Raw genomic sequence first — 27,863 nt, forward strand, 5'->3', positions numbered from 1 at the left:
CTTTCACTGCCATTTTACCACCTGTATTTGATGGAATTAATTATCAAATGTGGGCTGTCAAAATGGAAGCATATCTTGACGCCAATGATTTATAGGAAGCTGTTGAAGATGACTATGAAGTTACCTATTTGCCAAACAATCCTACTGTTGCATAAATGAAGAACCACAAAGAAATGAGGCTTCAAAAATCTAAAGCAAGATCTATTTTGTTCACAGCTGTATCTTCTATTATATTCAATAGAATAATGACAATGAAAACAGCATATGAAATTTGGAACTTCTTAAAGCAAGAGTATGAAGGAAGTGAGAGGATTAAAGGAATGCAAACACTGAATCTAGTTCGAGAATTTGAGATGCAGATGATGAAAGATTCAGAAACGATCAAAGATTATGCAGACAAGCTCCTCATCATTGCAAATAAAATAAGGCTTCTTGGTACTGATCTCTCCAATTCTAGAATTATTCAAAAAATTCTTGTAACAATTCCTGAAAAATATGAGGCCACAATCACTTCCCTTGAAAACTCAAGAGATTTATCAAGCATCACCTTGGCAGAATTGTTGAGTGCACTTCAGGCTCAAGAACAAAGAAGACTTATTATGAGACAAGAAGGTTCTATTGAAGGAGTTTTGCTAGTCAAATCTCAAAGTAATAATGATGGTAGCAAGAACAAAAAGAACAAGCCAGGGAGTTTCAACAATAACAATGACAACAAAACTTCTCCAAAATTTTCGCCATGTCCTTATTGTAAGAAAAGTAAGCATCCACAGGCGAAGTGTTGTTGGAGGCTAGATGTGAAATGCAATAAGTATAGACAATTAGGACATGTGGAGAAGATCTGTAAGTCTTCACAACAAGGAAAAGCAAAGGCCGAAGTTGAAGAAGTTGATGAAGAGGAGCTATTTGTAGTATCTTGCTTTACTACTGCAAGTTCAACTGAGAGTTGGTTGATTGATAGTGGTTGCACAAACCACATGACCTTTGATCAAAATTATTCAGAAATCTTGATACAACCTACAACACCAAAGTCAGAATTGGAAATGGAGCAAAGATAGCTATAGAAGGCAAATGAACTATTGCAATTGAAGGGAGTGCAGGTCTAAAACTGATTCATAATATTCTTTGTCTCTGAAATTTATCAAAGCTTGTTGAGTGTTGGTCAGTTATTGGAGACAGGCTACAAAGTTCTCTTTTAAGATAATAGTTACATGATAAAAGATTCAGATGGCAAAGATTTGATCAGGGTTCAAATGGAAGGCAAAAGCTTTACCTTGAATTTGATTGAAAAAGAGCAAATTGCTATACACAAGGTTAAAGACAACACAATGCTTTGGCATAAAAGGGTGAGGCATTTTTATCATGCTGCTTTACTCTATTTAAAGAAAAATGATCTTGTGAAAGGACTACCAGAATTAGAAGAAGAATTACCTGAATGTGCTGCTTGTCAATATGGAAAACAAACAAGGTTGCCTTTTCTAATAGGCAAATCTTGAAGAGCAACAAATAAGCTACAATTGGTACATGTAGATGTTGGAGGATCTCTGAAAACACCATCTTTGAATGGCAATAAGTACTATATTGCTTTCATTGATGATTATACAAGAATGTGCTGGATTTATTTCATGAAGAAAAAAGCTGAGGTTGTTGACATTTTCTACGAGTTCAAAACTTAGGTGGAAACTCAAAGTGGCAGAAATTTACAGATGTTAAGGTCAGATAATGAAACTGAATATACATCATAAAAATTCAGCAAATTTTGTGAAGATGCAGGCATTGAACACCAATTTACAGCACCCTACACCCCACAACAAAATGGAGTTGTTGAGCACAAAAATAGGACAACTATGTAGATGACTAGATGTCTGCTTCATGACAAAGATCTTCCAAAAAAATTTTGGACAGAAGCAACAAATACAATAGTATTTTTGTTGAATAGATTGCCATTAAAAGCTCTTTGAAAGACTCCTTTTGAAGCTTAATATGGTTTTAAGTCAAAATTGTTGAACTTGAAAATCTTTAGTTGCTTGTGTTTCTCATATGTTCCACAAGTTAAGAGAGATAAACTTGATAAAAAGGCAGAACCATGCATCTTTGTAGGCTACAGTTCAACATCAAAAGCCTACAGAATTTTCTTGTCACAAAGTAACAAAGTCATTGTTAGTAGGGATGTGCAATTCTTTGAGGCAGAAAATTAGAGCAAAGAAAGTGAAAATCAACCTGAGATTCAGGAGGAGAATGAAGATGTGGATGACCGACCAATCAGAGGAACCAGACCACTCTCTTAAATTTATGAAAGATGCAATGTTGCAGTTATGGAACCTGCAAACCACAATGAAGCTGCAACTTATCCAAAATGGATTGTAGCAATGAAGGAGGAGCTCAATATGATTGAGAAAAATCAGACATGGGAGTTGGTGGATAGACCTGAAGATAAGAAAGCCATAGGAGTCAAATGGATTTACAGAACCAAGTTGAATTCTAATGGTTCAGTAAACAAATATAAGGCGAGGCTTGTGGTGAAGGGATATGCTCAGATGTTTGGGGTAGATTTTTTAAAAACTTTCGCTCTTGTTGCTAGATTGGATACTATAAGGATGCTATTAGCTCTTGCTGCATAAAAGGACTAGGTTATACACCAAATGTATGTCAAATCAGCTTTTCTAAATGGATATTTGGAAGAAGAAATTTTTGTAGAGCAACCTGAAGGATTCATAGTTCAAGGAGAAGAAAAAAAGTTTATCGACTAAAGAAAGCCTTGTACGACTTAAAACAATCCCCGAGGTCTTGGTACAGTAGAATTGATGCACACTTGATGAGCCTAGGCTTTAAAAAGAGTCTAAATGAATATACTTTGTATGTTAAGAAGGTTGATGATGAAATACTGGTTGTCTCTTTGTATATTAATGATTTACTTGTGACAAGAGGTTCAAAGAGTTGATTGAAGAGTTCAAAGAAAGAATGAAAGATGTGTTTGAAATGACTGATCTTGGAAAAATGTCATTTTTTCTTGGAATGCAAGTGCAGCAAAATGATAGTGAAATCTTAATGAATCAAGAAAAATATGCAAAGAAAATTCTTAGAAAATTCAAGATGGAGGAGTGCAAGTCAACTGCAACTCCAATGAATCAAAAGGAGAAATTCAGCAAAGAAGATGGAGCTGAAAAAGTTGATGAAAAGTTGTACAGAAGCTTGATAGGATGCTTGATGTATTTGACTACAACTAGGTCAGACATTGCACATGCAGTAAGTTTATTGTCAAGATACTTGCATTGTGCTAGTGAGATTCATTTTCAAGTGGCCAAAAGAATTCTCAGATATGTTAAGGGCACCGTTAACTATGGAGTGAAGTTCCTGCAGGTTGAAAATTTCAATCTTTGTGGCTACTCAGACAGTGATTGGGCTGGAAGTGTTGATGACATGAGAACTACTTTAGGTTATTGCTTTACTTTTGGTTCTGGAGTCTTTTCATGGTGTTCAAAGAAGCAAGAAGTCATAGCACAATTTACACCAGAAGTAAAATACATAGCCGCTGTATCAGCTGCAAATCAAGCACTTTGACTTAGAAAACTTATGGCCGATTCACACATGGAGCAGAAAGAAAGTATACAGGTTCTTGTTGATAACCAAACTGCAATTTCAATTGCTAATAATCCTGTGTTTCATGAAAAAATAAAACATTTCAAGATAAAGTTTTATTTTCTAAGAGAGATACAAAAGCAAGGTGAGATACAACTGGTTTATTGTAAGACAGAAAATCAGCTTGCTGATTTCCTCACAAAATCACTGCCTAAAGCAAGATTTGAATATCTTAGACAGAAACTTGGTATGTACAGTCTTTGAGTTAAGGAGGAGATTATTGGAGTAAGTGACTCCAACTGCAAATGCTTAAAATGGTCAAGCTTTAGTTAGAATAAGAACTATTCTTTATGCAGATTTTTAGGAAATAGTTTATGCTTTCTTGTAGTAGATTTTTCTGCAAATTTAGTTATATTTTGATGTATAAATAGTCTGTTTGAAATTAATAAATATATCTCAGATTTTCTTTTCATATCTACTGATCTTTTTCTTTGCTCAAAACCAACAATTGATTTGAACGTCATCACAAGGTTTAATATGTAAAGTTCAATTATACTTGGATTATTTTGTATGCACATGAATTGGCAGCGGAGGAAATAAATCCAGCTCATGTCCATGTCCATGTCCCACATTATTGCTAACTTGCTTCTAATTGATAGAGCCATAATTGAATTGAATTTGAAGTTCTCATATAACATAAGTTCCCCTATTTACACTAAAATTAGCTATATATATGTATATGAGGTAATCAATGATTTTAATTTAGTGCTGTCAATGAGCAGAATAAGAAAGTGAAAATAAGAAAGACCTATTAAACACTATCAAATAACAAAAATAAATCGAAAAATGATAACAATAAAAGCATGAGAAATTTGCCCAATTTCTATATGTTGCTGAGCTGCAGTTTCTAGTTCTAGCAAATTGGCTTATTAAAATCCTAAATGAGAACAGAAAAATTAAGAAGCAAAACAAAGAAAAGAAAATCTCTGATAAATTAATATTAGACAAATGGTATAAAAATATCCTTGAACTTATTAGAAAAGTCCAATTAAGTTTTCATCTTTCTTTTGGCTCAATTAAGTCTATTGATTTTTATAAAATATCCAATTAAGTTCCCATCTTATTTTTTGACTCAATTAAACCTATTAGCTTTTATGAAAGGTCCAATTAATCCATAATGCTAACTCCGTCCAAAATGTCTTTAAGTGTAAGGGTCCTATTATTTTAAGAGCGCGAATAATAATTGCTCTAAATATTTTAAAATCACGCCTATATCACGTGAGGAAGAGAAAGTCACTTATTTTTTTTTATTTTTGCACAATTAGTATCTATAAATCCTAATTTACAAAGAAGAGTAATGATTTCTTTCCTCATATAAAATGGTTGCAAGATTTTTATCTTCTTTATCACATCATTTGCAAGTAGAGGGTGAGTGCAAGTTGTTGAGTTAGATTACATCTCACCACCTCCAATATATTTTTACAATAAAACCACAAAGATGTACATTTTATGGAAGGAAACCAATCCTAGAAGGAGGTTCTATGGTTGTAGGAGCCATGATGTAAGTTAAATAAAGAAGAAAGAAGTGGTTTTTTCTTCCTCACGTGATATAGACGTGATTATACAATATTCAGAGCAGTTATTATTCACGCTCTCAAGATAATTGAATCATTACATTTAACGCATTTTGGACGCTGTTAGCATTAAGAGTTAATTGGACCTTTTATAAAAGCTAATGGGTTTAATTGGCCAAAAAAAGATAGAAATTTAATTGGACTTTTTATAAAAATTAATAGGTTTAATTGAACCAAAAAAATAATATAAATTTAATTGGACTTTTCTAATAAGTTCAAGGACATTTTTATATCTTTTGCCTTAATATTATGGACTCTCCAAAACACCATCTATCACATTGCTTTGCACTACAGCTGAGTAAGTCAAGTTATCCTATACAAGTCTACTTTGATTTTGAGCCCAAATATTAAAATGATGTCGTTTAAGAGTTAAAAAATACATTTCTTATAGAGATAAATAAACCCTAACTGATACACGATATATTCACGTATATGTGTATGTATATATGTGGCTATTACATATACGTACATATTCAAATATATATTTATATATTTATATATTTATATGTCTATATAAATGAAGGGAACATATGGAGAAGATTATCTGTAAGAATGAAATATCCAGAATTGCTTTTGATTCGATAACCGGCAAGATAAAGATGATCGGTTCATCGATCTATGCAGCGGTAATACGACGACGTTTTTTAAATACTTAATTTTATAAATACTTGTATCGAGCGAGTAGAAAATTGGAAATTATTGGAGGAGGGTGGCTAATTGTCATTCATCTCTCGGAATTTAGGTGAGTTTTGCATCAATGTCCCTAAACTTCCATCTATTACTTCAAAATTCATTGTTTCTAAATTTTTGGAATTTAAAAGTCCTTTTTACATAACTAAGATTTCACCCAAAGAAAATATGGCAGACATATGATTGATTTAATTGAATCATCCTAATAAACCATCTAATGGTTCCAAAAAAAATGACCATATAAAAAATTCTAAAATATTAGAATTAAAATTTCGCAAATTTATAAGAATAAAATTAAAATTTAAGATAATTAATTAAAAATATACTTAAATGTTCGTTAGTGCGAGTTAAATTATAGAGGTATTATCCAGAGGCTGAGTGGAGCGACGGGTCCAAGGCTAATGGCTGTAGCTGCTGTGGCGCTAAACAAGCATCCAATGTGCTTCTCAAATTCAAGAACAGGAACAAGAACAAGAACAAGAACAACATCAACGCCATCATGTTCATGGTTACTTGACAAGACAAACTTATTGAGTCTTCAAAGAAAGTCTCATTTCTCTTTAACTTGTTGCTGTTCTTCTTCTTCTTCTTCCCAATCACTTGAAGCCAATACACAGACTGCGGAGTCTTGTGTCAATTTGGGCCTTTCCCTCTTCTCCAAAGGACGGGTATTGCTTATCCTCCCACTCTTTTCTTGCTCTTGATTTCTTCATTTTGTGATTCTTTACCCAATTTATGCCACATGTGTTTCTCTTTATTCTTTTTTTATAGATATTGTTGCTTTGCTTTCTGCTATTGTAATTATTAAGATTATAGCAGCGGGGCATACTTGTTCCTTCTTTTGTGCATAATTGATCGATGTAAAATATAAGAAGTCAAGCTACTGAGCATTGTTTGTAGCAATGAATTTTTCAGGTTAAAGATGCTTTAGTCCAGTTTGAAACAGCACTTACTTTGGATCCTACACCTATAGAGGCCCAAGCTGCGCTCTATAACAAAGCTTGCTGCCATGCCTACCGGTAGGACATCTTTTTCTTTACTTCAATTTCTGATTACTCGCTGCAATTGATTTGTTTATTTAGTTACGTGTGATACTTTTAAGCTGCGTTGAATTGGTTAATATAGTGAAACAATTAACTGAGTCTTCTAATTTTCTTTCAGTTTTCTTCTCTTTTTTCTTTTTATAATTCACAGCAATTAGATTGCTTATTGATTTCGATATCTTACTATTCAATTGCATCTGAATTGATTATTATGAGAAAAAATTGAGTGAATGTGCTAGTCACAACTCAAATTTAGGATGCCAGTTCTCAGTTGATGCCACAATTGCACGCATTAGTTTTACCCTTTCTTTCTTTTTGTTTTTGCACATCAAACCAGGTAAAATATCTCCACTAACCTGTATCCTTCCCATGCGAATTACAACAAAAACAACAAGCTGCTAAAAGACTTCGGTTTGCATATTCCTTGAAGATATTTTTCTGCAAACATTAAGTGCAGCTGTATCTCTAGCATTTCTTTGTTGAGCTGATTGACCTTGTATTTCACTCTTATTTTGAGGAAGTGGTGAAGGAAAGAAGGCTGCTGATTGCCTACGAGCTGCTTTAAGGGAGTATAATCTTAAATTTGGCACCATTTTGAATGATCCTGACTTGGCTTCCTTCAGAGCTTTGCCTGAGTTCAAGGAATTGCAAGAAGAGGTTTCATGCTATCTTGCTCTTTTTGATATGCTTAGCTGCTATTTTTACCTTCTACCTGCCAGATTATGAAATTATATCTATGTGCACTTTTTGTTATCCCACTCCTACATTATCCTTTCGCCACTTGATCTGAATCTCAAGCGTTCTGGATTATGAAAACTGACTAGCATGCCTCATAATAATGTTATGCTTACAGGCTAAGCTGGGAGGGGAAGATATAGGCTACAGCTTCCGTAGAGATCTCAAACTTATTAGTGAGGTCCAAGCACCATTTCGAGGGATTAGGAGATTTTTTTATGTGGCATTCTCAGCAGCTGCTGGAATTTCATTGTTATTTACAGTTCCAAGGCTCTTTCGTGCAATTAAAGGTGGGGATGGTGCTCCAGATCTCTGGAATACTGCTGGAAATGCTGCCATAAATATCGGAGGTAAAAACTGGAGCCGGTCTCTGTCATTAATGTATATGGCCGTTGGCAAGCTAGAATTTTCAATTTTTATTTTTTTTACTTTTTACTTTTTTTGCTTTGACTTTGCATTACAACACTAAATATGATCATTGGCAATAGGTGTTTTTAGCTTGCTTCTTAAAATGACTAAGGTTTTGAATCAGCAATCTACAGGCATCGTTGTTCTTGTGGCCCTACTTTTTTGGGACAATAAGAAAGAGGAAGAACAAATTGCACAGATTACCAGAGATGAAACTCTATCAAGGTTGCCTTTACGCCTTTCCACAAATCGGGTTGTTGAGCTAGTACAGCTTCGGGACACTGTTAGGCCAGTCAGTATCAAAGAAACTTCATTGCTCCCTCAAATGACTTGCGTATTGCAAATGCATTCATTAAATTTAACATTGATATTGCTTTGCCTGCATTTCTGAATTAGAGTATCATCTTGAATATACAAATTTAGATTTAAGAATCAAAAATTGTCTCCTTATCAACTTTGAGTGAGGAAAAGAAAACTTTCTATCCAATCGTAAATATCAGCTTTTCTGCATGAACTTACAGCAAACTTTCTGTTGTGATTTACTTATCGAGCATAAATCAAGGAATTACAAGCATTAAAATGGACAATTTTACCGGTCAACTCAATCAACTCACTTCCATAATATTATGAAGAATCTCATCATCTTGGAGTACTCAATTTATTATCTATTAAGTGCTTTAATTATGGCTTGGAATTAGGTAATATTAGCAGGGAAAAAGGAGACTGTTTCCTTGGCTATGCAGAAGGCTGAGAGGTTCAGAACTGAGCTCCTGAGACGAGGTGTACTTTTAGTTCCTGTTATCTGGGGTGAGGGTACAGAACCAGAAGTGCAGAAGAAAGGCTTTGGTGTTCCTGGAAAGGCAGCTACTGCTCTTCCTTCAATTGGGGTAAGACACAAAGAGTTCCCTGCTTTAGGTTTCCTTGGAATCCTCAGCCTGTGTGCGAAGTATTACAAGCGTTTCACAATATTATCATGATCACTTGTAAATAAGATTTCTGGAGGTTTTCTGTCTGGTCTTAACATAAGATCTGATGCTGCCATGATAGGAAGACTTTGAGAAACGAACTCAGTCTGTAATCGTAAAATCAAAGTTAAAAGCTGAAATTCGCTTTAAAGCAGAGGTTATATCGCCAGCAGAATGGGAAAGGTCAGTTGCTACTCTACTTTTTGGTTGTTTTTTCCTGGTAAGTTTCAGATTTACTATGGGGAGGGGTGATCAGTGGTGCATTTCTGAGAGTACATACTAGCATGCGTCTTGTCTGTATCTCCCTTTCAGGTTTCTAGCATTTGTTGATGCTGTCATGCTAATGACTTGCTTCAGTTCTTAAATCCTAAGCTGTTAATTTTTTTTATAATCATAAAGTTGTCAGTGGCTAATAATAGTTCGTCTTCATTGTGAGACTTGTAGTTTCATTAGTTAATAAATTTTCCAAACTCATATAGGTGGATAAGAGACCAGCAAAAGTCTGAAGGAGTCACTCCGGGAGCGGATGTCTACATAATACTGCGCCTTGATGGCCGAGTTCGAATATCAGGCAAAGTAAGTGTATGTATAGTATATTGATTTGATTACCGCAAGAGGAGATTTAAATTCTAAGATTCATCAACAATATTGAAACCTAAGGTTGATTCAGGATCCATTTCCTCTGTCTGTTTTATCAGCAACAGAGCAGCAGTATGATCTTCATATAGAAGCTGGCAAAAACTGGTTACTAAATCTATAAATATACCCTTGTGTCGCTAGATGCCTAGAATGCTGTGGAACAGTGAAAAATCTGTTACACTACAATCCCTTGACAAGGTCTATGGCATTTTGTGAAACAAATCATGTGAAAGGGTTCGATTGAATTAAATCCTTGTAAAATCATATCACTTTTGGCATGATTTCAGTTCTTTCAAAATCCCTGGTCTCTTTTTAAGTTAAAAGAGCAGAAGTCGGGCAATTATGTGCATTCCAAACATAAGAATTGACTAAATAGAATTCTATTTAATTGAATTTTTCTTTTTTCATTTTCGAACTTCCCAAACAGACTCATAAGGTTTTAAAAGCTAGAATTCTTGTAAGACTGCAGAAATATTCCTCATATGCTCACTGACTTCAACGTTACTGCAGGGCATGCCCGACTGGCAACAAATTGTGAAAGAGCTGCCACCAATGGAAGCATTGTTAAGTAAGCTGGAAAGATAGACCTTCCTGGTTCTGCCAGATCGTCTTGATAGAGTTTCTTTTTTCTTTCTTCGTTCTTTCTGTTGTTTTCTTTTTGGGGTCATGATCCTTTCAATTTGTGTGTAGTTGTTATCATCATATTTGTAAAATTTACTTAGCAAATATCAAAGAGAGAAGGAAATGGATATAATATTAGTAAATGGAAAAGAGCTGGGACACTCCATATATGCTGTTGTAAGAGTTCTATTTATTTATTTCAGTTTAAAACATGATGTCCCCAAAACGCTACGTTATTTCCTTTCCTTTTTGACCTCTTTTTGGTATTCTTGGAAACAATATATGCTACTCTAGGAATTCAATCCCCTTACTTTTGCAAGATCTGAAAGCACAATCTACTCATAAAGAAAGGTATACGATCTCGTTTTTCTAAACACCTCCCTCGTAAGATTTCATATGCCGATTTTAACCCCAAAAAGAAATAGAAGAGAGTAACATTTTCTTTCTAATTTAAAGCACTTGGTTTTTCTTATATGATTATGGGTAAGTAAGATTAAAATTCAACCCACCAAGTGTTATGGTTGTCCATGAGTGAGAGAGTAGACCTGTTTATAAAGACGTTCTTTTGTGAGAGACAGGGCAAAAGCATTGCACAAATGACATCTTATAATACGTTAAATTGTAATGGGTAGAACGTAAAAAAGATCAAACCATGGACTAGGAGGACTACCATGTGAAACACAGAATAGAATAGCAAATAATAAGCGAGGACTGCGCCATATATTTTTGTATCAGAAAAAGAGCTTTTATCCTCTCTACCTGAATCAAAATATCAGGGTGCGGTTTAATTAAGATTTGGTCACTTATGATATGAAAGAAACTGCCCCAGTTTGAGAGGTCCAAGAAAGAAGGTGCAATTGCCAATGAGGATGGGATCTTGGGGAACTTACTCTTACAAGAATACATATATATACATACGCCTCTGTCCAAAGCATGACTTGGCCATTTTCTTAAGCATAGGTAGAGGCACCTTTCCAATGAGCATGCACATCGACTTTTGAAGCAGATGTGAACAAATTCACAGCTCTAAACCAAATACTGAAAATTATTCTAGAAACAATAATCAAAGTCTGTGGAGATATGATAAGGGGTCTTGACTTCTTTCCAAGGGATTTTAGATTTGTCAATTACTATATGTCATTTCAAGCTTTCATTTCCATTCAACTAGGCTAATCAGCCCGTAATTTATTACTATTATTATTGTCCTTGTTGTTTCTCTTTATTAATCGCATATCATTTGTCTTTTGGTAGGTTTTGAATAGGTCCATCAAATTATCCAACTTTTTATTCTTTTACAAGCAATTGGCATGAGTTGAAATTTGATTAAAGTAAAAAGTCCAGACGCCCAAGTTATTAAAATATTAATTCCCCTGCTTCCTTTGTTGGGTTAGATTGCATTTATTTAAATGCTATTCTGATTTTTGAAACCTTTCTTATCATAAGCCTCTGAATAACACAACCAAACTGCATGTTGGGAGGTTGTTGGACGAACCCTAGAATAATCTAATTTCCTTGTATGCTTCCTTTGATAATCCATTGAATTAGTCTTAAGCCTGCTCGGAAATAAATTAACCCTACACTATCCTTCTAATTACACAACTGTGCCATCAATCTTTTTTCTTTTTTGAATATCCATCTAATTAATCCAATCTCAAACCATAGCTTTTGTATTAGGGAATGAGGATTCCTAGCAACATAAGTTATACCGTAAAATGCCAATCCTGCGAAGTAAATTCTTCTTGTTAGCAAGTCAATACAAAATATACATTCAATAATTTGATTATTGATTTCTTATCGCAGAGATATCCTATATCACTCATTATAAATATAATAAATTTTGTTTAATATTAATAAAAAAGACTCGAATTTTATACGTATAAAATATACTAATGTCGGTTGAACATATTTCTTAGTTAATTAATTAATTCATTATTAAATATAAGGCCGCATTTTTATTTTATAGAATTTACTTGTTGAGTGTTGCCTCTCCAACCAAGGAGCCATATTGCTTGTGCGAAATTTAAAAAGGAAAAAAGAAAGTGTAAGATTTAAGAGTGTTGTTGGCTTTGCATTTTGAAAGTGTCAAAGTGTGAACTGTGGAGTGTCATCTATGTAAATACTGACAAGATGAGTGCCCACCATTGTCCTTTTCCACTAATTTTTTACGACTAATCTAAAACAAATTGTCGACCCGCTCTTGCATAATTGTTATATAGAAAGAAAGAAAGAAAGAAAGGAAAGAGAGTCGGTCAAGAGAAGAGGAGAAGCAAAAACAAAGCAAACAAACAACAATGGCTAAACATTCCTCCATATTTCTCTTCACCTTCTATTTGCTGCTGTCATCTCTTATCATCTCCACATCCACCGTGGAAGCAACCATAGATCACAAACTCAACTGGGTCCCCAAGACATCTCGTTGCCAAGGCACACTGGCAGACTGCATGCAGGAAGATGAGTTTGACATGGACTCTGAGATCAACCGCCGGATACTGGCCACTACGAACTACATAAGCTACGGAGCGCTGCAGAGGAACACCATTCCATGTTCGCAAAGAGGTGCCTCCTACTATAACTGCCAACCTGGTGCTGAGGCTAACCCCTATTCTCGCGGTTGCAGTGCCATTACTCGCTGCCGGAGCTGATCAGAGAGGTTCTTCTTTAAAGCCTCTTGTTTGTAAGGATTGGGTCTTTTGTAAGATATGTATGTCGATGCAATAATCATTTAATAACTATTCTTATTTGTAATACAAGGATTCAGGAATTTGCTCCTCTTGCTTTATTGTATAATCATTTTCCTTTTTTTTTTTTTCTCTTCTTTCCTCTGCTACCAATCTTCTTGTTGAATTTTGACTTTTATCTTTTTGCACCGACAAATTTGATACGCTAGCTATTTGTTCCTGTTCTTTGAGAAGGATTATTGAAATCCTTGAATAATTACCTGGTTTTATCATTTTAGCATAAAACAGTTGAAAAAAAAAAAAGAAAAAACCTTCGATAAATAGAAGATATTGAGAAATCAGTGGAGTTTTTGGCTGCCTGGAAAACTATGGCTTGCAGAGATTGGGCCTATCATGAGTTGCATAAAAGAATTTGTTTGTTTGATCGTCCACAAGATTTGGTTTCTTACCAACCATACTTCCTACGAAGGCTATTGGCTGAAAACGCAGTCTGGAAAGAAGTGTGATATTTTTCTGTATCCTCTTGATGTTTACAGTAAACGTCGTTCAGAGCCATTCCACTACCAAAGTATAATTGGTACATTGCGGTTGAACCGTTGCCAAAGAAAAAAAAGTGAAAAGCTTGGAGATCTCTCGACTCCAATCCTTTTGGAAGATAAGAACAAGCACATCCGGCAAAAGTGAGTAATCTAAAGATAGAAGACGCCATAGTTCATAAAAAGCAGGAACTCAGATTGGAAATAACATAAAAACAACCTTGAAACTTGACCATTTGCGGTGTTAAAGCTAAGAAAAATGAAACTATATCAACCACCTTTTCTTTTCCGATGGTGAGCAGCAATAGATCAGTCATGAAACTATATCAAGAAGCGAACATAACAATCATTTTCTTGGACAAAACCACATTGAGAGATTGAACTACAAAGCATCAATGACTGTATATCACCACTGATTAGTGAGTATCCGCTACAACAGCAGCAGAGGCTAAGCAACAGCAGAATAGCACACAGAGTAAAGATTAAAAATTTGATTTTTCAAGACAAACATTGGCATGAACTTAGACTAGTCTGCCACATAATAAATTTACTTTTACTAATTCTAAGCCGAAGCATCATCTTGGTTCTCTTCACCTGATTTCTGCTTAGATTGGCACAAAGGGGATGGAGAGCCCTCCACTCCCATCTCTGATCTTAGGTCATTTATGCTCTGCTCCAAATCATTTATGCGAGTTCCCATCTCATCAAGTGAATAGATGTTAAGGAAACAAGAAATTGCACAGTTTAAATTAATTATACTGCTAAACCAAGCAAATACAACTCAACTCAACTAACCCTTATTTGCTAAACCAAACAAATAATGTTGTTGAATACTTACATCCTTAGTTATAACAGGTGCCAAACATCACCTAAACAACATAATCCAAATGTAGAGTCAGACTACCCCATAAATTTACTAATAAAATAATATGTCTAAAATGTAGGTTGATTTAAGTATTAAAAACAGTAGAAAGCTATAGCAACCGTATCAAGAGAGATGCATAAATTTCAAATGGACAGCTATTTGTAGACAAGTTATAACAAATGGAAAGGATATTCTTTGTAACAATGGAGTCAGACATTGTCTGGAACCTGGATTGCTGCGGGTAAAACACTTATTATCAGCAACAGTAGCATAAACAAAGAACAAAAGGGTCCAAATAATAATAACTCACCATCTGCTGAAGAAGATTTTGCACCTGAAAAATTTGATGCAAATAAGTCATTATTAGTACAGCATTTACAAGAAAAGCACAAATGTACTCTAGCGGTCTAGCGCGCATTATGTTGGTACGAAATGCAACAAAATGGATTTGAAAATAATATTGAGTTTTTGACTAAGTTCAATTAATTTACTGAGATTTTATTTTACTTCGATAATCAACCTTTGGTCTAAATGCTTAGGTTATAAGAATGTAAAGGAACTCACAAAAACAGTCATGTCAGCGGTGCTTTGCTTGGGATCTTCTGAATCATGTCCGTCCTGCAACATAAGCAAAAAAAGAAATTAAACAGATTTTGAACCTGATTTTTCTGATGGAGAATACCATAAAAAGAAAGGTTAAATTTTGCACCGAACATCAAAATCTCCAATCTCAAAATTATAATAAACGAATCATTTCCGAGATAGCAATTATCAAGGAAATCTTCAGGATGTGCATTTTGAAATTGAATTGCTACTCGAATAGTTGAGACCTAGACCATCTTGAATATGCGAAAAGAAATGATTTATCTCAAGACAAATTGCATAGTGTAGGATAATGGAAACTTGCTAGGTCTTTAGAAGTGCAAGTAGCGGGGGAAAGAAAGGCTTACCATTATTGCTAGCTGATCTTCGATTTCCACTCGGCTGGTTCTATGCGGTGCTTATAATACGGAGCGTTTGATGATGGTGAAGTAGGAAATGAAAAGGATCTCAAATACACAGGCGAGTTATGTTACCTTGCAATTACCAATATGCCATGTCTTAATTCAAAATTCAAAATTCAAAATTCAAATCGTGTTATTTATTTATTTATTCTAAATTCCAAATTATATCAGCATCCTTTTTTTCTTTTCTTAATTTAGTCTACTAATTACTTTAGTTTGGGATTAGATGAAGATTGATGGCATGAAAATGTAATCTGAGAATATTATATTCTCTAGGTAATAAAATAATATAATTTTCTTCTTATGAAAAAGGTGATCTTATAGAGTAAGTAAATAACAATAAGACCAACAAATCTAATAATGCTTGCAATACTGCAATAGTATTTTGGAAGACTAATTAATAAGATTTAAAAGCTGGACCAAATAAATTTATGTCTTGAAGCTGCAACAGCTCCTTTTCTTTGGTCTCTTATTAGGAACTAGAAATAGAAACCTTCTTTCTTTCGGGAGTGATGGAATAAAGCAGGCCCCTGAAAAGGATAGGAAGGGTAAATCTGTCCTTTCGATAGGTTGATCCAAAATGGCATTTAATAAATGGAATGGGAGCGCCAATTCTCATTCAAAATTTGAAGTGAAAAAGACAATACAATCAAGAACAGCACCAGCTTCCAGCTGCTATCCTTTTCTCTCTGTTTTCTATTCAGAAGTAATATTTTGTACTAATTTAGACTTCAATAAAAGACACCTTAATAAAATCTCGAAGAAAAGGAAAGAAAAAAGGGTCTTCATCTGTTCTTCTGTCTGGTCGAAAATTTGTCCTCCACGTAAGGGTATTCAGATGGAGCTGACCACAGACCCCAGAGGATAACTAAATGGAGACATAGAAGCAATGCAGATGAAAAAATGTTGGAAGGATAAACGTTCCAGCAAAACTCCACACCTGCAAACAGAACCAAACTGCACAAGAATACACCAGATCAGAAATATTAATCACAGTTGTACAAGAAAGCATTATGCAATGACTATTATGAGAGCAGTAGCAAAGCTGGAAAAGATACCGTAGCAATGTAGGGAAACGCGTTCTCCACAATAGATAAGGCAAGCTATAGAAGTACCTGCAGTAGCAGATGTTGTGAGATTAAATGGAACTTCAAGTCGCAAATGTTGAAGGCACTCTCACAAGCATTAATGCAGCAGGCAAAAGTTGAGCATGAGAGAGAAGAAAGAAATACACAGAAGGGTTTTGTTTGCAGATCTCACCATGAGTAGAATTGATAATGCAGCGAGCGGGCACATAAAATGCCAATGAAGTTCCCCGAAAACATAGTTGTCATAATATCTGAATCAATCCGACCAAGATTCAATATACAAGCAGATAAACAAGAAAGAAGCAAAAAACAAAAAACAGAGAGAGAGGGAGAGAAGTAAATAGAACAAGCAATGAAGAATAGGGTTCTGGTCACCCTCAAAAACCAAGATCATCATACTCACGTTCTTCCTTGAGAATCTTAATGGGGGAACTACTAATACTTGTAAGAGCAGATGATCGCCAAATTCTTGAATGCAAAAAGTTAAAAAGCCCTCCTTCAAGCCTGCAAGTAAACAAAAAACAGTAAGTGAAAAGCTTTCAAGCAAAATCAGATATTTGTTGCATGAGGGTTCTTGAAGCAAGTTGCTGCAGTAGTGCCGATGACCATACCAGCACAAACGGAACTATAAATTTTGACATATCATCTATGAATGGTATATCAAATAGTCTTGGATCAGGCAGAGACAACCAATTCGGCAGACAAGGACCTAATATAAACCTTTAGTTGGAATAGATCTCCTGCAAGCAGTAACTAGGCAAAAGCCTAATATAGGGATTGGAGTTCATAACATAGTGTACACCATTCATATAATAATTGGTAAGCATTCCTAAAGTAAAACAAATTGCAGAAAATTAGCACCAAACTTTACATCCTCTTGCAATCTCAAAATGCAATAAACCCTATATAGTCATAGTTATAAACTCAAATGCTTCACTTACTTGCACCATTTATAATGGGCAAAAGCTGCAAGCAATCCAAGGTGAGCAATCAGCAAGGAGACAGCAAATTGCTTTGATACAAAAACATGTTCCGGAACGAACTTGAAGTTAACAGACCTGACAGAAAACAATGAAATTTACATTTTGAACAAAAGCCAGTTACATCAATCATAAAAGGATATTGTACAAAACCTTAACAAATAAGAACTTTAAATCACCAGTACATGTTCAAACAACAGCCATAACTGCAAAATTCAGCTACAATGTATCCTAACGACATAATATGAGATGATTAGAAACACATTAATCAAAATAATTATGACTTTTTTCCCCATGAAGAGGACTCCAAAGGACAGACTAATTCGAAATCTTTCCACAACCCTTTTTGTACCCCACAGCTTCAGCAATCAGGTACTTTTGCTACGCTACAAAGCTAGAGTTCTTTTTTATTGATCATTAACCGCCAGAGGAAGTTCTAATGCCTGAATTTCTGAAATACTACAGTAGGATGAATATCGCTGACTCCATCCTTCTTTCTTCCTCTCTAGATTTTGTGATAACAAAAACAATAACATATGCACCAGATAAGCTCTTGACTGTCTAAAAAATGACGAGCAAAAGAACATGCATCTTCGTATGACTAACTTAAGATCCAAATTTAGCCTCTCTAGAGGAAGAAACTGGATCTTGGAAATTGCAATAAATTGCAAGAGCTGTAATACAAAAACAAAGCAGAATTTTACCCAGATAAGAATTTCCTACATTCATATCCACAGATTCCCACAAATTTCCTATAATCATGTTCACAGATTCCCACCCATCCTTCTTAGTTGGATTACAAGTTTATAAATAACTAAACTCCTTATAAGTAGGAATTCAAGAAGCCAAGATCCTTGAGAACATATTTAGAAACAACTTCAAGGAAAGACAACCTTTATAGCCACCTCTTTGATGTGAAGCATGACATATGAAGCACATGCACTCAAATCTCGCAATGTCTCAAGGAAAAAGAGAATGTCTAGTATTTTCAGTTTATTAAAAAGCTAAGTTACTCTGTTAACTTGCAGAACCAATTGATCAGATTAATCCAAGTGAACATAAAAAGGTATTCAGATGTTTGCACCAGAGTGTCATATAAGAAGTACCAAAAGTGGATGAAGACACGCCCAAGGTTGAATGCTCTTGAAATATATGCAATCGGATAGGAGACTAAAAAGGGAAACCCCAATAGAATCTGCAGAACCATTCGCTAAGCATGCGGATATAAATGAACAATTGAGCATATGATGCCACTGCAGTACTTAGGCCAACTCACCTAACAACATAGGAAAGAAATTAGAAGATATGGCTATTTTGCTATACTCAAAATGCTCCGTAAGTATCTTTTATGAGAAAAAACACAATTTTGTGGACAAGAATTTAGGATTCATTCTATCCCTACATAGAGAAATAGTCTGAGGAGGAAAAGCAATAAGCACCTGCACTAGCGCTGCACCAGCTAAAGCCAATATCACCCCAGTAATATCCATAGCCTGTGAAACAAATGTTTACAAGAAAAGCAACACTGACTTGAGTGCTATAAAAACAGCTAAGGAGCAAACTCTAAGAAATTCAAGTAATTGGATGTTTATGTACCTTCAACATAAGAAGCAATAAAGAGGGAGCATAAAGAAGCACATTCATCTTTATTGAAACAGCCCCACTATGCAAATAAAGAAGAGAGTTATACCAAGTTCATTTTATACCAAAACCTCGCAGTAAGAATTAAGAATGTAACTGTTACCTGAAAAAAATCAGCCCAATATACCACCGTTGGTAAATAAGTAAGGCCAATGCAGCATGGAGAAGTGTCATTGCAAAACAGTCATTAAAGAGACGCAGTACAAAGATTGAGTGCACTCTTTTGGAGAGACAAAGCAAGATAAGAGCCCACCATGGAAGCTGCAAGATATTTAACGCAAAGCAAGATCCTATGAATATGAAGGCAAAAAATCCCACAACATACAGCATGCTGAGTGAGCACCAAGGCCATTCTGATACACAAAGCTACTAGTTTTCACTTCCCTGTCTACCTCTCCCCCTCCTGTCTCCCAGTTCCTAGTTCATTACTAAAACTTGTCCTTATCTCAACTCTATTGCTATTAATGACCCATCTTTCAACATATCAGTATTCTTCAGCACTTAGTTCTATAAGATAGCTCTACTGCCAGACATCCTCACTAGATCAACAACAGGCATGAAGACTGGGGCAGATCAAAACACCATATGCAGCTGCACGAACTAGATTAAGACGAAATAAATCATGAATCCTTCCTTTAATATCTTTTCCTGTTTTTGATATTACTGAAAAGTGGCATTACTAGCTAGTCTTCCTGCATTGTACTAAGTCCAGCCGAAGGTAAGCCCTCCAGGAATCAAACGCTAGTCAAACAAAACCTACTTACTAACCAAATCAACAGAATTAAGAATTTGACTATCTAGTGATAATCATGGATAGATCAAACAAGAGAGAATTATCATACCACACCAGTCTTCACATAGATGAATAAGACGATACCCAAATTAATGATGTATAACAAGCCAAAGAATATCTGCAACCATGGAGCAAAAAGATTTCACTAGTTCATAATTTAATGCAAAAGAAATCATAAAAATACTTCAAAAATTAAAAGAAATACTAAGAAAGAAAACCATAAGAAACAATGTTAAGTATGCAAGCATTACAAAAAGAAAGTGACTGATACAGGAGAGAGAAATCCTAATCCAACCCAAATTGATACTATGGAGTGTGGAGTATATCAACACTTAGTCAAAGATGTATTCAGCAAAGTGAAGACTATGAACCACTTCATAAATTTAATTTTACACAATAAAAATCATTAATATAACACCAGAGAATACCATCCAATGCACAACCTTCTATAGAATGTACTCAAACACCAAACTCTAAGAAAAAGAAATAAAAAGAGAGCAACTTTAGATAACCTGAGCAGGATAGACCTCCCCTCCTGTAATATATTGAATGGCAGAGTAAATATAAAGAAAGCCAGCTGGGTAGACCAACGGCCCTGTATCACCTTTCAAGTTACTGTAGTCCCTTTCTCCTTGAAGAAATCCAGTTACCTGTTAATTTATCAGCCAATTCACATTATCCTTTCTTTTTAAACTAAAACAAGCTAAAATTAAAATTAGTTTTTCCACTTCAAAATTAGTATAAAACCAGAAAGTGAAGGTCTTTATAAAAATGCACCTGTGACATGTAAGCGTCCCAGTCAATCTTTGTATCTGAAAATCAATAAAAGTTGACATTTACCTCAAAATGCTTTTTTCTTCGAAGAGGTACAACAAATTGAACGGTGGAAAGAAGTAGAATTGTTCATCTTACAGGGAACGTAGGCGATGATAAGAGCAACTAGGAGAGCATCCAAGACAATTAATGCCAAGGAAAAGGCTATTTTCGGATTTTTCAAGAGTTTGAGGGCAGAAGCTTTGGAACTTGGGGACGGTTTCACCTTCCTCCCTGATTTAAGTGCCATGTCCCCGGTACGATTTTACAGATGCGTAAGTACGATTGCTGTTGGCTAACAACAATTTTCAAGATATCTAAAGCACCATCTCGTATCTATTTCACTTTCATTATGATTTGTTAGCCGTTGGATCTGATTTTTCTTTACTTTTTCAGCCGAAGTCGTGGAGTCGGGACTTCTGTTTTAACCGGAAGCTCTTTTGATCCCCTGTACTCGAAAACATTAAAAAAAAAAATTAAACAGTTTAATAATCTTTTAGAATAATTATAAAGACCTCTTTGAGTCTTGCTATTAAAGCAGTTTCATCCCTGTACTTTTATAAATAAGTTATTTCAGTCTTTTCTTAAACTATTATATCAAGTGTGGCCCATTAATTATATCTATCTATTGAGGAATTGTGTGTTAATAAATTAAAATAAAGATTAAATTGCAACCTTATATTACATCAACTAAATTTGTTTTGTAAATAAAATTTTCGCATTTAATTTATTTAAATTAACTTATCAGTAAAGGATATATAGTAAAAAAATACGTTCTACAATTTCTTGTATTTTATATTTTATGTATCTATCATATTATGTAACAAAAAGGTATGATATTTTTTAATTTGCTACTAATTTTTATTGTAATGGTAAAACAGCTCTTAATATTTCATACTACAATACCCTTTGATTCATAATTAAAATGATATTTGAACCATTAATTTTGGATCCAATTCGGGATAGACTTATACTAATCCATTAATTCTGGATCCAATTTGGAAATTTGAAAAGTGCTACTTTTGAAAACACAAAAACAAAACCACATAACACGAGAAACTTCAAATAAGTATTTATAGTATTTATCTTTCAAAAAAAAAAAAACTAAATTCAATTCATGTTTTATTTAAATAGAATTGATATATACCAATCTAAGGCCAGCCACAGCTAATTCTCCAAGAAAGCTTCAAAACAATAAGTGATCAAACTCGCGACATTTGAGAAGATTGGGGAACATATTTTACTTCACTCAAATCAGAAATTTCTCTCTATAACTGACTTTACTTTCAAACCAGATCTATAAACACTCTCTCAAATCTCATTTGTCAGCAAATGCAATTTTAACTCTTTATCTAAGTCATTACTTGAGCATAAAATAAATCTTCACCTGAACACTCTTCTAACTTATTTTTATTGCAGCTATTTAAAAGAACCTCCAAGTTAATCATACAGTTACAGTATAATCCAGAATGTTATCGGAAACTAAAACCGGAGATGTTTGCTTCCTCAACCACACTGCATGGGGATTGAACTGTATGCAAACTAGGGGGGAAGGCCGTTTTGATTCGCTGGAGAAGGTTGTCTAGAAGGAGAAATTTCAGGCCGCTTGATGTTATGTTTATGGTGCTGTCCGCATTGAGGTGAGTGACACTAACAGTTTGAATTTACTCAAATTAAGACAAGAGTGAGAGCTTATCCAGTTTCTTCATGATAACAACAATCTTCAAACTACAATATTTTATTTTATTTGCAAGTAGAAGATTCGGGATTACAGCTTCTACTTCTCCTTTGCTAGCAGTTTAAGCCACCCACGTGTTACTTTTCCATGTACGTTGTACATTTTCCTTTCCGTCTTCTCCGCGCACGTGTCGCTCATATCCCCCACCATCAAAACACACCACCGAAGAGTAAAACTCGCTCTCTCTTTCTCTTTTATAAACACATATTTTCTGCTCCCCTGAAATTCCTCCCGCAACGCACAGTTCTGCTTCCTCTGTTTCTCAAATATCATCCTCCTCTTCAATTATGGATTCCCAAAGCATCAAACACCGTACCAAAGACCCTCACCAATCCGACACCCCCAAGGAAACTGACATGAGGACTTATAGTAGGCGAGACAAGAGGATGGCTATGGCCAAACGAGGCATCAGATCATTAGCTATAGCTGTTGCTTTTCCTCTTTCTCTAACCCTCTTCAACATCTATTTTTTCGGCTCTAGGAATGGCTACGGTCCCATTTCTACCAAACCTTTCTGGTTCCCGCCTATGTGGGCTCTCCATTTTACGTGCTTGGCTTCGAGTTTCTTAATGGGTCTCTCTGCGTGGCTTGTTTGGGCTGAAGGAGGATTTCATAAGAAGCCTGCGGCTCTTTCTTTTTACTTGGCTCAGCTTGGTTTGGGTTTAATATGGGATCCTATCGTTTTTCGTATGGATGCTACTTGGGTTGGTTTGGTCGTCTGCTTGGCTATGTTTGGATCTCTTGTTGGCTGCTCTCGTCAGTTTAAAGAGGTGAATCCCATTGCTGGAGATTTGGTTAAGCCTTCTTTGACTTGGGCTGCATTTTTAGCCATTGTAAATCTTAAGCTCGTTTTTCTTTGAATTATACAGAAGATGAGGATAGTTAATAGTGCTTCGTTAAGACTCGTTACATTTTGGTTTTATTTCGCTTAGTGTTGGATACTTGATCAGGTACATGAATGCAGGAGATCATTGATCTTGTAAAAGGTTTCTTTTCTTTTCTTTTCTTCTTTTCTCTTTTGAAAGATCTTTTCCTCTTTTCTTCTCGGTTTCTACTTGTTATGTCCGTCCGTGTACATGGTATATATTGGTACTGTGGATTTGTCACGTCTTATTGTAAAAAGGTCTTAGAAATGTTTATAAGGTTTGAATCTTATCTTAGAAACGTTATAAAAGCTTGGAAAGACATTATTCATTTTGTAATTTGTGTTTCTTCCCTCTTGCAATAGCATTTGCATTCCAGAATCAGAAATGTTTATTCAGAATTCAGTTACATGTCCGATGTACTTTTTTTATGCATGTAAAATTTATAGACAGATTCCTGATTTTCTGAATTATTAAAAAAAAAAAAATTAATCAACCCTATAAACTTTGATCATTGGGATCTACTATTAGGATGAAGGATAAGCTTCAATATTCATGTTACCCAGGATTACTGCATCACCAGTTTCAATATCCATGCATCCAGGTCCGGGATAACATTACATAAAAGAAACACAACTTGAACACAGGGAACTAACAATTCATGATTTGGATACTTTATACATGAAAGGCAAAAGAAAAGGAAAAAAGAAAAAAGAAAAAAAGAAACAAAACCCAGACTCGCTTTTTGAATACAAACTACCTAAGCAACCCCAGATGGAAGTTGCTCGGATGGAAAATCTATTGAAGAATCAAATCATACCACAATGGCAAAGCTCAGCAGGCAAAGACCATCCGTAAGGACTGACGGTCTTTGACTGATGGTCACTGGTCTCAGACTTCTAGATCATCACAGGCCTAGCTAGGAAAGAAGGAGCAACACCTCTCCCCTAAGGGAAAAGGCTGCTTCTATCTCTCCCTAACAGGAAATTAACGTTGGAATTGAACAAATTAACAATAGGATCGTTACACTCTAACATAATGCATATTCATCTTGTAACTTAGAATACAGAAACAATACAATTACACATAATTGATCAATAAACATCTCAAGTCTTCATATTCAAATCTTTTCATATGGTATCAGAGCAGGATTAATCATGTCATCATCTACCCAGTAAGATCAGAAAAACTTCATCATGTCTCACAGCAACCTCACAAAACTCACAAACATTGAGTTAAGAGGCAATCAGAACTACTTTGAATGGTCAAGGGCTGTGTACATCGGCCTTAGTGGCCGGAAGAAGCTAGGGTTCATAACAGGAACCCTAAGCAGGCCAGAAGTAAAGAATCTAAACCAACCAACGAAGGAAAAACTGGAGGCCATCGAAGAATGGCAAGCCACTGACCATTTGGTCATGTCCTTGCTAACAAACACGATAGAGCCTCAGATTGCCAGATTGTGTATGCTTCTGGCATCATCACAGGCAGTATGGGCAAAAATGAAAAATCTATACGGCCAAAAATAGAATTTCGCACACATTTTTAATCTGAAACAAGAACTAGCCCATATCAAACAAGGGACCAAGTCCAGCTCTGTCTACGCGACTAAGGTATTGACTCGGTGGGAGGAACTCCTGAGTTACCTCCCACCTACTGCCGACCCCGAAGAAGCGAGGAAGAGGGCAGAGCAAGACTTAGTTTACACGTACCTGGGTGGTCTCGACTCCACCTATGAAGCTCTTCGGTCCCAGATTTTGCTGTCTCACAACCTCCCTCCGCTCGACACTGTCATCGCCCTCATACAACAAGAGGAAAAAAGACGGATCACCATGGGAACGACGACATAGGGCCAGGACACAGAAGGGAGAGCTTTCGCTTCGCACTCACGCGAAACGGCTCGAGGCAGGGGGATGCCTACTCACGTCGAGCGGTGTGACCACTGCAAAAAGCCGGGTCACACGTTCGAACGGTGTTGGCATCTCCATCCTCACCTCAGGCCGAATCACAGCAGAGGCGAGCGAGGGAGACAAGGCAACATGCGGGATAGAGAAGAAAGGAAGGGAGAAAGGTTTAGCGGCATAGGAGTAAACATGTCGAAACCTAAAAATTTCGACATGTTTACTGGATCAGATGTAGCTAGCAGATCGGACCTTCCAACCCGACCCGACACAGCTGCATTCGATCGACCCACATAGGTCATGGGCTCACCCTACCATGGCCAAACAATGGGCCAACCCACCCCACAGCTCGGGCCAACCCGGATCCGACCGTGACCCACCAACCCGCCCAGAAATTAATCAAACCGAAAATTCTCAAATTTTCCAAATAATTTCTCAGCTCCAGTCTCTTCTACAGCCTCAGAATTCCAAGGGGTCAGGTTTGGTATCGCAACATGCTACAAATAAATACTCTACTTGGATTATTGATTCCGGTGCAACGGATCACATAACCTGGGATCCGACCAAATTACATAATTTTGTCCCGACAAATTCCCAACATGTGATCGTTGCTAATCGAAATCGAGCTGAAATCTCTGGTTTTGGCTCATCTAAATTGTTTAATAAACTAGTACCAAATATTCTTCTTCTGCCTACTTTTAAATCTAATTTATTATCTGTTTGTCAAATCACCAAAACTTTAAATTGCAATGTTATTTTCTCACCATCTACTGTAATCTTTCAAGACCGACTCACCGGGAAGACGATTGGTGAAGGATACCTTCAAAATGGCCTATACTATCTCACCACTCCTAGTCAGTGTATGACCACCACCAATTCCTCTAACCAAGGCTTATTGATGCATAGGCGGTTTGGGCATCCGTCCGACAAAATTTTGAAACAAATTTTTCAACTTCAAATAGATTCAAGCTGTTGTGATGTTTGCAAATTTTCAAAGCATACTAGATTACCTTTTCCATCATCGTCTACCAAATCAGAAAAATTATTTGATTTAATCCACTCTGATGTTTGGGGACCTACTCCCATTACCTCCCATAATCATTTCCGCTATTTTGTCACTTTTATTGACGATTACTCACGACTTACTTGGATTTATTTACTAAAAGGCAAAAATGAGGTTTTTACATGTTTCCTTAACTTTTTTATCTTTATTAAAAATCAGTACAACGCCAAAATTAAAAAATTTCGCTCAAATAATGGCACTGAATATGTCAATAAGAACTTTTCTGAATTTTTTTCTCAAAACGGTATTTTGTACTAAACTACTTGCATTTATACCCCCTGAACAAAATGGGGTTTCAGAAAGGAAAAATAGACATCTTCTTGAAGTTACTCGTACTCTCCTTTTTCAAAACAATGTTCCTCACATATTTTGGTCGGATGCCCTCCTTACCGCCGCTTATCTCATCAACCGGCTCCCCAGCTCTGTTCTTAACAATCTCAGCCCTCTGGAGCTTCTTAAACAAAGCAAAATTGACCTCGGTCATATTCGAATATTTGGTTGCACTGCCTTTGTTCACATCAGACGTCATCATAAGTTGGACAAAAGTTGTGTCAAAACCATCTTCCTAGGATATTCCTCAGAAAAGAAAGGCTACAAATGTTATGATCCTACCACTTACAAATCCTACATTTCCCGAGATGTGACCTTTCACGAAACCACCCCTTTCTTTCCTTGTGATCCCATTCCTCCCACAGTTCCCTCAGCAGATCTATTTCCCTCTAACTCTTCCTTTTTTGACAGCATTCTTTAGGGTACTTCTTCCGCTCAGGAGCACCCTTGTGTGCCCATCGCTGGCCCTAGCCCTAACCCTTCAGGGGGAATGCCTTCCATTCCTGTGGCAATTTCTTCAGGGGGAGATCTTGAGTTACCAACAGAAGAACTTGCCCTACGGAATGAGTCACCAACAGAAGAACTCGCCCTGCGAAGATCTACTAGACCAACCAGACCTCCTGCTCGGCTAAAGGACTATGTGTCCAATTCAGTATCGTAAAGTTATTCATCACTTTATTAGTTATAACTTTGTATCATCCTCATACAGGACCTATTTAAATACTCTCACATCACACACTGAGCCTACCTCTTTCTATGATGCCAACACCGATCCTAATTGGTGTAAGGCTATGAAAGAAGAGCTCCAGGCCCTTGAAAAAAATGAAACTTGGGATCTTGTTACCCTACCATCAAATAAAAAACCAGTTGGCTGTAAATGGGTATATAAGATCAAATACAAACATTATGGTACCATTGAAAGGTACAAAGCCAGGCTAGTAGCAAAGGGTTTTACCCAAACTTATGGTGTAGATTACCAAGAGACCTTTGCCCCAGTAGCTAAAATGAGCACAGTCCTTATTTTATTGTCTGTTGCTACTAACTCAGGGTGGAGCTTATTTCAGATGGATGTCAAGAATGCATTTCTTCAAGGGTCCCTAGCCGAAGAGGTATACATGAAACTTCCACCAGGACATACATTAGCCTCTGAGCCTTCCCTGGTATGTAAATTAAAAAAGGCAATCTACGGGCTGAAACAATCACCGAGAGCATGGTATGCCAAGCTTAGTCAGTTTCTCTTAAAAATTAATTTCAGCAAGTGT

The 27,863-nt window shown here is 36.0% G+C and overlaps 6 protein-coding genes across 6 annotated transcripts; 4 read left to right on the forward strand and 2 right to left on the reverse strand.

Moving 5' to 3' along the window:
- Positions 1–1,208: 1,208 nt before the first annotated feature.
- Positions 1,209–3,558, forward strand: LOC107262263 (uncharacterized mitochondrial protein AtMg00810-like). The gene is made up of 4 exons (XM_015727026.2): positions 1,209–1,482; positions 2,311–2,489; positions 2,579–2,641; positions 2,923–3,558. The coding sequence occupies exons 1-4, from the start codon at positions 1,209–1,211 to the stop codon at positions 3,556–3,558; spliced, it is 1,152 nt and encodes a 383-aa protein (XP_015582512.2).
- A 2,685-nt stretch (positions 3,559–6,243) lies between these two features.
- Positions 6,244–10,481, forward strand: LOC8271750 (protein LOW PSII ACCUMULATION 1, chloroplastic). The gene is made up of 9 exons (XM_048380095.1): positions 6,244–6,568; positions 6,816–6,919; positions 7,465–7,600; positions 7,797–8,028; positions 8,221–8,378; positions 8,785–8,973; positions 9,134–9,234; positions 9,531–9,627; positions 10,201–10,481. The coding sequence occupies exons 1-9, from the start codon at positions 6,302–6,304 to the stop codon at positions 10,273–10,275; spliced, it is 1,359 nt and encodes a 452-aa protein (XP_048236052.1). The 5' UTR covers positions 6,244–6,301; the 3' UTR covers positions 10,276–10,481.
- Positions 10,482–12,508: 2,027 nt separating this feature from the next.
- LOC8271751 (protein RALF-like 33) lies at positions 12,509–13,118 on the forward strand. The gene has a single exon (XM_002531832.4). It carries the CDS (start codon positions 12,603–12,605, stop codon positions 12,951–12,953), a length of 351 nt encoding a protein of 116 aa, XP_002531878.1. The 5' UTR covers positions 12,509–12,602; the 3' UTR covers positions 12,954–13,118.
- Positions 13,119–13,854: 736 nt separating this feature from the next.
- Positions 13,855–15,524, reverse strand: LOC8271752 (heat shock factor-binding protein). Its single transcript, XM_015727030.3, has 5 exons — positions 15,341–15,524; positions 14,955–15,008; positions 14,701–14,724; positions 14,583–14,625; positions 13,855–14,233 (listed from the first exon to the last, which is right to left on the reverse strand). Exons 1-5 carry the CDS (start codon positions 15,341–15,343, stop codon positions 14,088–14,090), a joined length of 270 nt encoding a protein of 89 aa, XP_015582516.2. The 5' UTR covers positions 15,344–15,524; the 3' UTR covers positions 13,855–14,087.
- A 456-nt stretch (positions 15,525–15,980) lies between these two features.
- LOC8271753 (dol-P-Man:Man(5)GlcNAc(2)-PP-Dol alpha-1,3-mannosyltransferase) lies at positions 15,981–21,189 on the reverse strand. Its single transcript, XM_015727037.3, has 13 exons — positions 20,809–21,189; positions 20,674–20,708; positions 20,409–20,546; positions 19,946–20,014; positions 19,207–19,364; positions 19,059–19,125; positions 18,902–18,955; positions 18,569–18,657; positions 17,424–17,540; positions 16,886–16,986; positions 16,655–16,733; positions 16,453–16,509; positions 15,981–16,351 (listed from the first exon to the last, which is right to left on the reverse strand). The coding sequence occupies exons 1-13, from the start codon at positions 20,957–20,959 to the stop codon at positions 16,180–16,182; spliced, it is 1,287 nt and encodes a 428-aa protein (XP_015582523.2). The 5' UTR covers positions 20,960–21,189; the 3' UTR covers positions 15,981–16,179.
- Positions 21,190–22,608: 1,419 nt separating this feature from the next.
- On the forward strand, positions 22,609–23,649 carry LOC8271754 (translocator protein homolog). Its single transcript, XM_002531835.4, has one exon. The coding sequence runs from the start codon at positions 22,735–22,737 to the stop codon at positions 23,305–23,307; it is 573 nt and encodes a 190-aa protein (XP_002531881.2). The 5' UTR covers positions 22,609–22,734; the 3' UTR covers positions 23,308–23,649.
- The last annotated feature ends 4,214 nt before the right edge of the window (positions 23,650–27,863 follow it).

Source organism: Ricinus communis, chromosome 1, assembly GCF_019578655.1.
Source record: "Ricinus communis isolate WT05 ecotype wild-type chromosome 1, ASM1957865v1, whole genome shotgun sequence".
Lineage (NCBI taxonomy): Eukaryota > Viridiplantae > Streptophyta > Magnoliopsida > Malpighiales > Euphorbiaceae > Ricinus > Ricinus communis.

Bases quoted from the DNA above. Each gene is read 5' to 3' on its own strand.
- LOC107262263 (XM_015727026.2), top strand. From the start codon at position 1,209: ATGATAAAAGATTCAGATGGCAAAGATTTGATCAGGGTTCAAATGGAA. The intron at 1,483-2,310 runs GCAAATCTTGAA...GCAATGTTGCAG, and splicing joins AAGGTTGCCTTTTCTAATAG to TTATGGAACCTGCAAACCAC. The intron at 2,642-2,922 runs GTATGTCAAATC...ACTTGTGACAAG, and splicing joins GACTAGGTTATACACCAAAT to AGGTTCAAAGAGTTGATTGA.
- LOC8271750 (XM_048380095.1), top strand. From the start codon at position 6,302: ATGGCTGTAGCTGCTGTGGCGCTAAACAAGCATCCAATGTGCTTCTCA. The intron at 6,569-6,815 runs GTATTGCTTATC...TGAATTTTTCAG, and splicing joins CCCTCTTCTCCAAAGGACGG to GTTAAAGATGCTTTAGTCCA. The intron at 6,920-7,464 runs GTAGGACATCTT...ATTTTGAGGAAG, and splicing joins GCTTGCTGCCATGCCTACCG to TGGTGAAGGAAAGAAGGCTG.
- LOC8271751 (XM_002531832.4), top strand. From the start codon at position 12,603: ATGGCTAAACATTCCTCCATATTTCTCTTCACCTTCTATTTGCTGCTG.
- LOC8271752 (XM_015727030.3), bottom strand. The intron at 14,725-14,954 runs GTGAGTTCCTTT...CAAATTTTTCAG, and splicing joins CCGCTGACATGACTGTTTTT to GTGCAAAATCTTCTTCAGCA. The intron at 14,234-14,582 runs ATATCCTTTCCA...ACATCTATTCAC, and splicing joins TGACTCCATTGTTACAAAGA to TTGATGAGATGGGAACTCGC.
- LOC8271753 (XM_015727037.3), bottom strand. From the start codon at position 20,959: ATGGCACTTAAATCAGGGAGGAAGGTGAAACCGTCCCCAAGTTCCAAA. The intron at 18,956-19,058 runs GTACATAAACAT...TTTGTTTCACAG, and splicing joins TATTGCTTCTTATGTTGAAG to GCTATGGATATTACTGGGGT. The intron at 17,541-18,568 runs GTACTTCTTATA...GTTTTCTGTCAG, and splicing joins CGTGTCTTCATCCACTTTTG to GTCTGTTAACTTCAAGTTCG.
- LOC8271754 (XM_002531835.4), top strand. From the start codon at position 22,735: ATGGATTCCCAAAGCATCAAACACCGTACCAAAGACCCTCACCAATCC.